Here is a 12,639-nt window from a genome sequence, read left to right as displayed (position 1 = left end):
CTTGCTTTGAAAGCAAACCATGCATCTCAACCAGACTGTATAAGCCTGTAATGCCCCCTTCAATGTCACAACTCTTATCTAAATCTGAATCCATAGATCCTCCCAAACAATCCTCCCTCATGCCAATTCTACCAACCAAGTACCTAGAGTAATCCAAGCACTCAACGTTGTCCTTCACCTTCACAAAGGTCTTTGACCCTTCTTCTAACCACATCTTAATGTTAGACATCCTGACTTTTACACCGGGGTTTTCAAGCCTTACCTCAATAACACATGGAGATGTCACCAAGAAAAGCTCTCATGTTACCACATGTGCTGATGTAATCTTTGTCTCCTCTGCATTCTTATCGGAGTCTTTCTTCTTCTTCTTCTTCTTCTTCTTCTTTTTCTTCTTCTGGTCCACATTCTTCTTCTTGCAGTTCTTTACAAAATGTCCTGGCACATCACAGTAGAAGCACTTCTTCTATTGTTTTCTTTTCTTTGTATTCTCATCATCAGAAGCATCCCCGTCCTTCTCAGAATTGATATCCTTCTTCTTGGGCTTGCCATCACCAGGTTTGTCCTTACCTTGTCCTTGTCTTGCCGCCACCAAGCTTGCCCTTACCTTGTCCTTGGCATAAAAGGCCTTGTCATGACTGGATCCTATGTACTTCTGTTCTCCAATTTCCTCCTGCAGAAGCAATGGAAGTAGTTCATCAAACTCACCAGCACCGCCCGCTGCCTTGCTATCATCATCGTGACGAAACTTTTGTATCTCCTCAGCAGCATACCAACCAAAAGCCTAGCCATCCTTGTCGAATCCGTCGATTAACCAACCGCTATGAGTTTGTCCCTAACCACCTTTATTGCCATGACAATGAACTGAAAGAGATAGAGATAGGAAGTCGTACACATGTTGAATCTGAGTCACGCTCCTCGCAAGGACACTCGTCCTTCAAACATAGAACTCAAGATTTGAATCAAGGGCATCCTTCCCAATGCCCTTGCCTTCAAGCTACACCACTTGTGAATTTTTGTCAGAGCTCTAATACCATGTTAGGGTAAAAGAATGAAGCGGAAGTCCAGAGTTAGTTATGTAGTCTACGAACTCACACACTGATATATTTGGAATCCAAAACTTATTTTCCTTAGGGTGTACTTAACGTAGCTGTGTAGCAAGTAAATGGACAATGAACAAAAACATGTAGAGCCAGCAAATAGATGGACACAATACAAAATAGATATGTTCTATATGCCACGCCACCTTCTACCAGCAGAGTGCTGGCTAGATGTGGACTCCTGAAGACAGAAAACAGCTATTGTCCTACCTCTATGGCACTCCAAAAACACTTGGCCTGTGTGCTTCCTATGAGCTTATGTAGGCCTTCCTCATGCCCACAAACCACACCTTGAAGCTGACCCTCCCGGACAGCCACAAGTAAGGCAATGCTGACCTGGAATCTTGACCTCTTTGCTACTCCGAAACGCAGCCAATGGTGAGGCACTATCTCCCCCTTTGATCTGTCTTCCTTGCTGCCCTGGTAATGGATGAAGACCCTTGAGCTTTGTCTATGCAATCAGCCTGATCCTTTGCTGCTCCCAATCCTCCTAGATGAAGGCCAAATCCTGGTTGAGCTGCTGCTCCAAACTGCTCTGCAAATGGATAAAGAAAGAGCCATCTAAGGTCCCTTTTATAGGGAGAGTGGTCAGTAGATATAACTGACCCAGACAGCCCTTCCCCCAGTCTGTAGATCCGACTAGTTGGGCAGCCATTTAACTGCCTTGCAGATCCCACCTAGCCACATGGAACAAGCTACTGCCTACAGGTCCTGCACAGCCACAGTTGGGACCTTTTCCAGGCCCAGGCCTGGCCAAACAGTACTTTCTCACTGCTCCAGGTCCTGTACCAACCACCAACCAACTGATCCAAATCTATCTAGTACCAGCAAACACGTCGTATAGCAGGCACCACGTGTGATGGCATGTTCTTGCTTGATCCTGGGCTGTTCCAATCACCCCTTGATGTTAGATGTGCTCCAGACTGCACTGTACATTCCTGCCAGCCACGTGGTTGTTCCGTACAGGTCCTCTAGGGAGAGCTGAGATAGACCAGACCTCAATCATGAGTGCTCTAGTCACTATCTGTGTCGTGTGTGGTCTTTGCGTCTCTGGCTCGGCAGCGTCGTGTCGTCTCTCCCCGTTGATTAACATTGCCATCATGTTAGCTAGCTCCTGCTCCTCCACCACACACTGTCCTGGAGCTTACTCAAATGCATAGAAGTCTGTGACATGTGCTAGGTCTACCTCAATCTCCTATGGTGCGGTCAACTCCTACGGCGCGGTCACCTCCTACAGTTGTTTGATCTATCTCAATAGTGTCTCTCTATGGAGTCGCATCTCAATCGGACAGAGCCCAAAGCAGATTTGGTCATGGAGGGGTATCAACCATGAGAGTGGACCAAAGCTGAGCCCCTCTGAAAAGAGGCAGTGGTATCATCCCCGAAACCTCATAGTAGACTGGCAGGCACACAAAAAGTGCTCCTATTTCTCAACGTCCCCTAGCATGCATGGCCTATCAATCCGTTGGTCTCTGAGTGTGTCTACAGCCCTCCCTGCCTCAATCCTCAACTGATGGGATGAGACCTGCATTTGCCCAATGGCAATCCTCAGTGCATGTGAGACTCCTCTATCCTCTAAGTACTGGTGTCTAATGATGAGTCCATCATCCGATACTCTCAGCAAGTGGTAGTGTTAAAAGTGGATGTTGGTTAGAAACTCTCGCCCTCCCCCCCAAAAAGTCTGAGACGTATGGAGCTGGAGGAGACCTAACCATATGATAGTGTCAATCTCTTCTCATGGAATCAACTTGGGCAATGTATCCACCGGTCCATCTCAATGCCATGCCTACAAACCATGTGCATACGTGTGCATACCATCTTGCTGAGAGGGATTGGCAAGTCTCCAACATAAGAGCTGCTAGCAAACAATATCAAGAACTAGAGTCGCTTGTTGCTATCCCATGATGCTTATCATAATTTGGCAACTTCTTGTTGCTGTCCCATAATCCATATCACAATTTGGCAACTTCATAAGAGCAAAAAAGAAAATTTTGGCTAGACTACGAATGACATGCAATATTACATAGTAAACACGCTCGGGGCATTGGACCAAGCCATCACATTTAGGGTAGTCTCACTAGCTACCTCTAAGCTTTAGAGCTCATCTTGGTGCCAAAGATATGTAAGCCAATCAAGCCCCAATCTTGCATGCAATGAAGGAGGCCGGGGTGAAGCGCCAGAGATGGCAGGAAAGGGAGGGAAAGGATGGGGAGAGGAAGGGGAGAGAGAGAAACAGGAGGGAAAGGAGATACAGGGAGAGGAAGAGAGAGAGAATGGGGAGAGAAGAGAGAAGGAAGGAGAGAGAGATAGAGAGAGAGTATGTGTGGTTTTCATACCTCGCTGAATTTGTCATTGAGGGGGGGTGCCAATCCTCTCTTTTCACGAGTTGGTAGGACTCTTGTTGCAGGAAGAAGAACATGGCCACACAGGCTAGCAAGCATGCCATGGTTTCAAAATTCAGGCCCAAAGGGAAAGGGCAGCAAAAGCAATATGCAAATCAACCTATACATCAGCATAAAGCTGATTCCGGACAGCCCTCTCACAAGGTTAAAGGCGATGCAGAGAAGCCTAAGAAGAAGGATATTTGTCACTACTGCAAGAAGCCAGGTCACTATATTGCAAGAAGAGAATAGCAAAGGAGAAGAAAAAGGATTTGGGTATGGCTGTCTCAGATGCATTAGCCCCTAGTGCACATGAAGGAGCAGATGCTACAGGCAACTTTGTGGAAGAGGATTATGCCTTTTTGTCTTGTATTTCAGATTTTTAAGTGGCTGGTCCAAATACTATAGCCACTCTTGAGGATGACTCTTAAGCTTTCCTGACTTGCAGCTATGACCCTTCGAAGGATGCATGCACTTTCAGTGTCAATGAGACATTGAACACATGGTATTTTGATAGTGGTGCATCCAAGTACATCACTTCCAGGAAGTCTTTTTGCATCTCTGCATGCACCACCCGCTGGAAAGAGGGTGACTTGTGCAAACAATTCTTCTTATTCAGTGTGTGGAGTGGGTGACATTATACTTACCTCCACGGATGGCACAGATTTCACAATGTTTTATGTTCTTATGTTCCTGCTATCAAGAAGAATTTACTTTCAGTGTCCTCGCTCAATCGAGGAAGATTTTAGGTCATCTTTCATGATGCTAAGTGTGCAGTCCGAAGACAAAGAAAATGATTTGCTTTGATGTTGTCAGGCACTTTATATCAGGGTCTTTTTCAACTTGATGTTTATGAGAAAAGATCCAATCTTGCACTTGCAGTAAATACTCCTACTGCTGACATGCAGAATGCGGAGTTATGGCATGCCGGATATGGACACATGAGCTATGGCAGCTTGACACTTCAGAAGCATGCTATGGGTGATGCATTGCCTCCTTTGGAGTCACCTCCTCATGACTGTGAAGGATGCATCCTCAGTAAGATGCATAGATTTCCCTTTAAAAAGGAAGGTGCAATACAAGCTGTCCGAAAAATTACAGCTCATACATAGAGATGTCTGTGGTCCCATGAGGACACCTGCTTTGGGTGGTTATTTGTATTATGTCACTTTTGTAGATGACCCCAAATTACACTTGGGTCTATGGCTTAGGTGCTTTAGGATCCCATTTAAAATTTGGAGACTTAGGTGCTTTTGTGGGCTTAGTCAAGTACAATTCTACCACTCTTGTATGAATTCTTTCGAATTCATTAAAATGCTCTATCTTGGCGTTGTACATCCTCCTCCTTTTTTCTGGACCGGTTGCTTTTGGATTGTGATGGAGCGTCGATCTTGGGGAATTCAATGGCCATGAGCGCCTGTAGAATTGCCAAGTCATTGTCAAATACTTGGCCTTTCAAGGATATCCCACTCTATGTCGGCCTCGTAGCCTTCTATTATGGACTCTTCAAGGTCATTGTCCCATTCGACGTCCGTCATGAAGACTGGCATTTCCACTACTTCTGATTCATCATCCAAGATTGGTGCTTCTAGTTATATCATTTGGACATACACATCTGGCAACATTAGATGTGTTGTTTTACAATTATCTATTGTAGCCAACGTATGTATCCAATTGTTAATGTCGCTTTGTGTATCCCCTTCTATGGCCTTTTGTCCATTGGTAGGTTCAAGGGATGCATGACTGGTGACTATAGTGGAAGAAGTGTCTTCAACATGTCAAGGAATAGTGGGTTTGATTTCCCTTGCTCCCAGATTTATCTTGACAGTGGTTTCTCTATTTTGGATAGTGATCCTATCGGTGTCCCAATCATGGAGTGTACTGACGCTTCCCGAAGCCATGGTCTTCCCAACAATATCTGAGATGCTGTGGCCCTCTTGGGAAGATCCAAGATAGTAAACTAGAGCGTGAATCTTACTCCATCAATTTTTGTTGACACATTGTCAACGATAGCCAATGGCTTCATTTTCGTATGGTCAGCTAGGCGGATGTTAAATGTGGCCTTCTGCATTGGAGGTAGGCTCCATTCTTCATATAGCTCTCTTGACAGAATGTTTACTCTGGCTCCGCCGTCCACTATTGCCGGGTATTGACCAAAGGCTTTATGCTCCAATAAGATGCTTACATTTTTTATGTCATCCCGAGCACCGAATTTTACCGAAATTATATTTTCCTCTTCTTCAAGTGGGAAAAAGTATTGTGAAGATTCGATCCATCCCTTGAAACTTTCCCACATTGTAGGGCAATTTCTTACTAAGGTCCCAATTGGTCTTTTTCCTGATCTCAAGTGCATAAACAAGTCCGATTCATGACTTTCAAGTGGGTGCATAGGGCTGCGAAGTCCGATTACGATTTCGACCTTCGTGGACCCGAAAATGGTAAAAAATAAGCAAGCGACGGTCAAAATCAGTGCCTACATGAGGCGACTACCAGAGCCCAAATTTGATGGTTAACACTTCGAAAAACTTCATTTACAATAGATCTTTACATGCGTGAAATCTGAGTTCAATCCGGGTGCAATTTGGTCTTTAAACGGTCGTGATACAGGCTCCCAAAGAAGGAATAAAATGGTTAGGGGGTTAGAGATGTGTTAGTGTTGTAGGGACCGTCGCGTTAAAAATGTGCCTAGGATTATTCCACGTGAGTGGAAAAATGTGCCGATGCACATGGATTGTCAATCGGAGGTCTCGACGGAATCTTATGAGTGAATTAGTACGAAAAAGGGACCCACACGAGGGGCAAATTGACTAGTGTTATGGATGCCTAAAATGGTGTGGGATTGGTTGGAAAACGTTCTCATAGCTCAATGGTTCCGTGTGTGAAGTTGTGGCTCAATCTGGATCAAATTCGGATCCTAAACAAGCAAGATATGAACCCTCAAAGTTAGGGGATTTTAGGAGCCCTTTCGTCTTTAGGGCCAAGTGCGAATGGTCCTAGACCTTTGACCTAACTAGGATTGTGCACTAGCTGCTAGTTAGTTTGGACTCAGTTACTATAACTGATCCTTAGCCTAACCTAGTTTATCCAACTATAATAGTTAATCTAACTGTAGTTAGTCTAACTAACTAAAGTTAATTACTAATTGATCCACAGTTAAGTTAATCTAACCCGATGGTCAATTTACCTAACCTATGGACAACTAACCTAACCAGTGGTCAATTAACCTGACCTAAGTTCAATCTAACCTAACTACGATTAGTTTTTAGGGTTAGTTTAACCCTCTAGTTTTCTATTTTCTTTTTTTCCCCTGAGGGGGAGGGGCGTCGACAGGCGATGGCTTAGGTTTTTTCGGAGGGGGAGGGGAAGAATTATGGGGGACCTTAAGACGTTAAGCTCTGGCACTACTGCATTGCTAGCACGCGGCTCCACGCCTGGCTGACACGGGGCAGCCAATCCCCAAGGCCCCTTAAGGGCCTTCTATAGATAGATTAGAGAGAGAGAGAGAGAAGAGAGGGGGAGCGCGGACAAGAAAGAGAGAGAAAGAGAGAGAGGGGGGAAAGGAGAGAGAGAGGGGGGGGAAGGGGAGAGAGAGAGAGAGAGAGAGAGGAGGGGGAGGAGGGAGAGAGAGAGAGAGAGAGAGAGAGAAAGCGGGAGGGAAAATAGGAGAGAGAGAGAGAGAGGGAGGAAAGAAAGAGGAGAGAGAAAGAGAGAGAAGAGGGGAGAAAAGAGAGAAAAAAAGGGGGAGTGGAGGAGGTAGATGGAGAAGGGGGGGTGGAGGAGGTGGGGGTGGAGGGGGTGGGGGAGGTGGAGGTGGAGGTGGAGGGGGGGATGGCAGTGGAGATGGGGCGGGTGGGGGTGAAGAGGGGGTGGAGGGGCAGAAAGGGGAGGGTGGAGGGAGTAGGTGGAGAAGGGGGGGTGGAGGAGGTGGGGGTGGAGGGGATGGGAAAGGTGGAGGTGGAGGGGAGGGAAGGTGGGGGGTGGAAGTGAAAAAGGGGACTAGAGATGGAAAAGGAGAGATGGGGTATAGAGAGAGGTAGAGTGATGATGGGGTGGAGGATGATGGAGATGGGGGTGGAGGAGGTGGGGGATAGAGAGAGATAGAGAGATAGTGGAGTGGAGAGAGTGGGAGATAGAGAGAGATAGAGAGATAGTGAAGTGGAGGGTGATGGAGATGGGGAGTGGAGGAGATGGGGGATAGGGAGAGGTAGAGAGATAGTAGAGTGGAGGGAGTGGGGGATAGAGAGAGGTAGAGAGATGGTGGAGTGGAGGGTGATGGAGATGGGAGTTGGAGGAGATAGGGGGGGTGGAGGAGATGGAAGATGGAGGGGGAGGGAAAAAAGGGGAGATGGGGTGTAGGGAGAGGTAGAGAGATGGTGGAGATGGGGGGTGGGGAGAGGAAAGAAAATGGGAGGTGGAGGAGAAAACGGGGAGATGGGGTGTAGAGAGAGATAGAGAGATAGTGGAGATGGGGGGTGGCGAGAGGGAAGGAAATGGGAGGTGGAGGAGAAAAAGAGAAGATGGGGTGTAAAGAGAGATAGAGAGATGGTGGAGGGAAAAAGGATGCTTGCCTTGAGTGGGACATGGGGAATGGACAGAAAAAGTGGAGGTGCTGGGTGACGAAAAAACTGACCTGTCTCCCCCTTTCGGGATCAAACAAATCCACCTCCTACTAAAGAACTGAGGAAGGAAGCCCGTGTCAAAGATCTCCTGGCAGGTTAAGCGAAAGGCGTGGAAATGATCTCCTAGAAGTTCAAAAAGAAGGTCGGAGTCAAGCCATCTTCGCTACAACACTTTGGGTCGGGAGGGCCTTGAGGGCTTTCCAGAGCTCCTCATCCGTGAAAGGCTCCTCCGGACTCTTGCACAACTCTTGTGAGACTACCATCGGAACGTGGTCAGCTCTAGAATCTCCCGTGGATTGGTGTGCATAATGCCATGCAAATCCTGTAAACGTTGTAACTGCATGCCAATCGAGGTCCACTAGTATGAAAGAACTACTTCGTCATCCTATCCCCCTGTTATACCCAACGGCGGGCTCGGGTGGAGTGGTAGGAGAACTCAGCCCACTGAACCTCCGTGTCTTGGAGCTCAAGACGCGCACTCACATATCTATCACTAAGCCATCGGGATCCTAGGTCCTGCTCCTTGAGCCTCTCTATGGAGGCAAGGTCTCATCGCAGTGCACGCTCGCGCTCCTAAAGAGCCCTCCTCTATCTAAGGACGTGAGACTGCAACTCCTCACTACTCCTCTGAATCGCATCTGCCACCCACGAAGCCCAGCCCTCGCAAGGTGCTGACTCTGGCTACTACCAAATCCCTGCCATAACCTGCTAAATCTCCTCATCCTGCAAGATGTCCATTGGGGAAGACCACGATTGAAGTTTCCGGGATGCTGATCGCCCCTTCCCTCTGAATCCCCCCCGGGAATGGGAGGGTTGAGAAGGGAGGGGGACAAGCCGTTGAGACAAGGAAGCGGAACGGGATGCGGTCATGCCCTTGCCTATTGACAGAGGAGCCGAGGCAAGACTGATAGGGGGGTGGGAGCGGGGGAGGATGAAGAAGCTGCTATGGAGGGGGAGGCCGGGGTGGAGAAAGGGGGGGAGGCAGGGAGAGGGGGTCGGGTGGTGATGATGACCATAGCAGGAGTGGCGAGGGGCTCCGGAGGGAGGGGGAGGAGGGGGAGGGCGTGGAGAGGGAGAGGGGTCCGATTGGAGGATCAGCTGGCTGAACCGTCGTCCCTAGCGCTGGAAGGGGGATCTCCAACCAGAGGCTCCTGTGGCTGCTCCTCCTTGGGTGCCTCTCGTCCTACTCTCTCCCTCTCCCTGCGTCTAGCCCGTTGTTTGTGGCGCTTTCGAGCCAATTTGCTTCGTTTCTTTATCTTTTTTCCCACCTGGGTCCACTCTCCCTCTGAAGGTGTCACCAGGGGGGGCTAGGACCCTTGCTGCTCCTCTCTGGAGGGGTGCTAGGCTCTTGCATGCTGACTCTACCTATCTTGCGGGGGTGGAGGGGGAGGAGTCCGTCCGTGACCATGCATGCAGTTTCAGGCTAAATGGCCCATATGCATTCAAAGAAGACACTGTCTTGGTAAACCGGAGATCTCCACTATCTGACGAAGTGTAACCCCCTCGAGAGTCTCGAGGAGGATAAACTCTCAAAGGGACTCTAGCCTCACAACCACCAATCTGATCCTTGGGACCCTGTCGTCTACTACCACTGAAGCTGCTGAATCTGGCGGGGACTCCAGCACCGGCTCTGCTCCACAAGTGTTAAGGTGGTAGCAAGAGAGCTCAGCTAGATGAGGAAGACGCCTCTTCCGTAGATGGTGACCTCCTGGATGTGGTCTCCTCTAGTGTCAAGCTCGCCTGGATCCGCTCTCTCACATGTCTCCTTGTGGGAGTGAGGCCCACTATTCTGGTCACAACTGCCTTGTCCTGAAGTGACTGGACTGCATGCTGCACCTATTGCTTGTCGGCTGGAGAAAGAATAACCTTAACGGCTGTGGGATTCAAAGGTGCTACCATTTGAGCCCTTCTAGCCAGACGAATAGGGGCGCTATGAGAGAGAAAAATCCATTAATTTGTCTAAGGGAACTGAGAGGGGTGAAAAGGAACGCCTCATAATGCTCATAACCCAAGCTACGACCCAAAAATTTGAGATGTTTCTAGATGCAAGTCCAAAACTCCTTTAAAACCGACTCCTACAGGCTGCTGATCACCTCGCGCCTCTACCTCTCGCCATTGCCATAGACACTCTGCTTCACTCCCTCTGCCGTCCCTGTGCACGCCTCGGCCTCAATCCTCGCATATCCACCTTCTTGTTACCTTGCTCCTGAGTAAGGTTTGTCGCTTCACCCTCCAATCCTGCATATACCCTGGAGCAGCACAAGGTGGCAGAGCTCACGAAAAGGGGATTCAGTCTGATAGGAGTAAAGAAGGTGTTGAGAGATTGGAGGAAGCTCACGAGGGGCTAGGGATTGCTGAGGACGATAAACAGGTGTCGGAGGGAGTATCTGAAAGCATTGAAGGGGAAGGGCGAAGAAGCAGCTTCAAGAGGAGGCCGATGCAAGGAAGTGAGAGAGAAAATGAGGGGGAGGCAGGGAGGCGGACAAAAGGGAGGGGGTAGGTTATCAAATTGGCCTCCTCTTCAAGACATGCGCTCACTTTTCATGTAGGCTGCCCAAAAAACCAAAACTGCACTCAGCTCTCAACATTCACAGGCTGGGAGCTCTAGTCATTTGCATAAGGCGGCTGCCCGAGATTCTCTCTTTCCCCAATAGCTGCAAACCAAAACATGTGCTCATAGAGCTATCATAGAGAAAACCCGACGTGTTTTTGAGAGGATACGAGTTGTTGCTACTGTGTTTGCAAGGGAGGCATTTCTGGTATCATTTTTGCAGATATCTTCTTGTTTCGTTAGTGAGTACAAACTTTAAGTAGTGTAACGATTAGGAGACAAAGTTACAGTTTGTATGCAAAAAACCATGTGTTGAACTGATGCGTGGTTCACAAGATCTCGATTTTTTTAATTTTTGAGAGCCATTGAGTATCACCACCAAGCTTACTTTCTCCAAGGCATAAGCCAATTAACCCGAAGCTGCACAGAAGGAAGAGGAGGGTTGGGAAAAGGGAAAAGGAAGAAAGCTTAAAGAAAGGTGGTCAACAAACAAGGGCGAAGGCTGCCCAAGCCCTCAACAGTCAAAGAAAGGCCTTTGGCTGGCTGCGAGTTGAAGCTGGGACAAAAAGAGCTGCAATGGGCACCATAAACCAACTCCTCCTGGTCCACACTCGCTCCAAGAGACCACCAGATGTACCACAAGCCTCGAAATGCTTCGACAACCTCGAACCAGGCGAGCAAAGCCTCAGCCCTTGGGCTGAAACAACCCAACTGCAGTGGCTGTCTACCAGCTCTTGGAGGGGGCAAAGAAGTTGGTAGAAGGGGCTAAGTGCCCCCTAGGTACCCGAGCCCTGCGGGGGGCTGTGCAGCTCCACGAAAACACCACCCACACTGCTCGTGGGTGGTCTCTAGCAGAGAAAACGACCAGCAGAGGCAGCAAAAAAGGAGGCGGGACAGGCAGGAAATGGCACAGCAGGGAGGGGAGGAAGGGAACGAGGGGCGGGGGGGAGACAAGCCGGCAGGGGAGGAGAGGAAAGTGCCCCGGGAAGGAAGGAGAGAGAGGCAGAGAAAGGAGCGGGGGGGGGGAGAGGAATCAAACCAAGTTAAATGCGCTTTAAATTACCTCGGTATCAGCATGTCGGCAAAGTTCGAAAATTGTATCTCTCACACTGCAAAAAAGTCAAAGCAACATACTAACTATGTAATCAAGCCAATCCACAATAATATAGAAAATACAAGTCTGGAGTACATGCACTTACTTTGCAGTGATAGCTACATTGTAAGCATTTACAAATACAAAACAAACAGTAAGACTAAGTGAGAGAGGTAAAATTACTAACCTTTCAACCCCGTAACGAGGAGGTGGTGAATTTATTTGTTCAATTGTCAAAACATGCTTCGTTGCTAGAAATTCCAGAACCTGCAAAAGTGACAATTTTCTCAACACCATTACAATTATAAATTCATAGATTCTAAAACATTTTCACTTCACCAACGCATACACAGCGAATGTTTCACCGGTTTTAAATCTACTCCCATAAATAGAAGAGAAACTCAAAGAGCCCTTAGAACTGGTAGCTTATCCTACTTCTACCTTCAAGTCAATAAATTTGGGATCCAAGAAAAGACTAGACGGGAAATCTTGAAGCCCAGTAATGACTTGAAAGGGTGAGTTTGGTCAATAACTTAGCTCCCTTACCTTCAATAATTTACGAATGATGGGTGTCTTCTTGTAATTCCTCCTGAATCGTTTTATCATGTTATGAAGTATTTGTAATCCTGCCAAGGCCAAAGTTGCAAGGATGAATTCAATCCAAAAGCTCACTAAGTTTGAATAAATGTCTTGAATACAAAACAATATCATAACATGCAGCTCACCGAGCATTTGGCGCTTGCTTCATCATTAACATTATGATAACGCACCACTTGCAAGGATGAATTCGATCCAAAAGATCACTTAGTTTGAATAAATGTCTTGAACACAAAACACTATCATAACATGCAGCTCCCCAAGCACTTGGCGCTTGCTTCATCATTAGCATTATGATAAC

General features: G+C 47.7%; 1 protein-coding gene across 1 annotated transcript in view; it reads right to left on the bottom strand.

Annotated features, from left to right (window-relative positions):
* Positions 1 to 12,639, bottom strand: part of EFS (histone-lysine N-methyltransferase) — a 109,660-nt gene that overhangs the window by 18,364 nt on the left and 78,657 nt on the right. Inside the window, exons 14-16 of the mRNA XM_087384421.1 lie at positions 12,288 to 12,367; positions 11,929 to 12,008; positions 11,712 to 11,757 (exon numbers count right to left, since the gene is read on the bottom strand). Of these exons, the coding sequence (XP_087240547.1) occupies positions 11,712 to 11,757; positions 11,929 to 12,008; positions 12,288 to 12,367 (206 nt within the window). The remainder of the gene's footprint in view (positions 1 to 11,711; positions 11,758 to 11,928; positions 12,009 to 12,287; positions 12,368 to 12,639) is intronic.

The sequence above is a fragment of the Dipteris shenzhenensis genome, chromosome 14 (assembly GCF_047967505.1).
Source record: "Dipteris shenzhenensis isolate YYH24624 ecotype China chromosome 14, Dip_SZ_1.0, whole genome shotgun sequence".
Taxonomy (NCBI): Eukaryota; Viridiplantae; Streptophyta; class Polypodiopsida; order Gleicheniales; family Dipteridaceae; genus Dipteris; species Dipteris shenzhenensis.
Note: the sequence above shows the minus strand (reverse complement) of the source record. Positions and strands in the feature narration are given on the sequence as shown.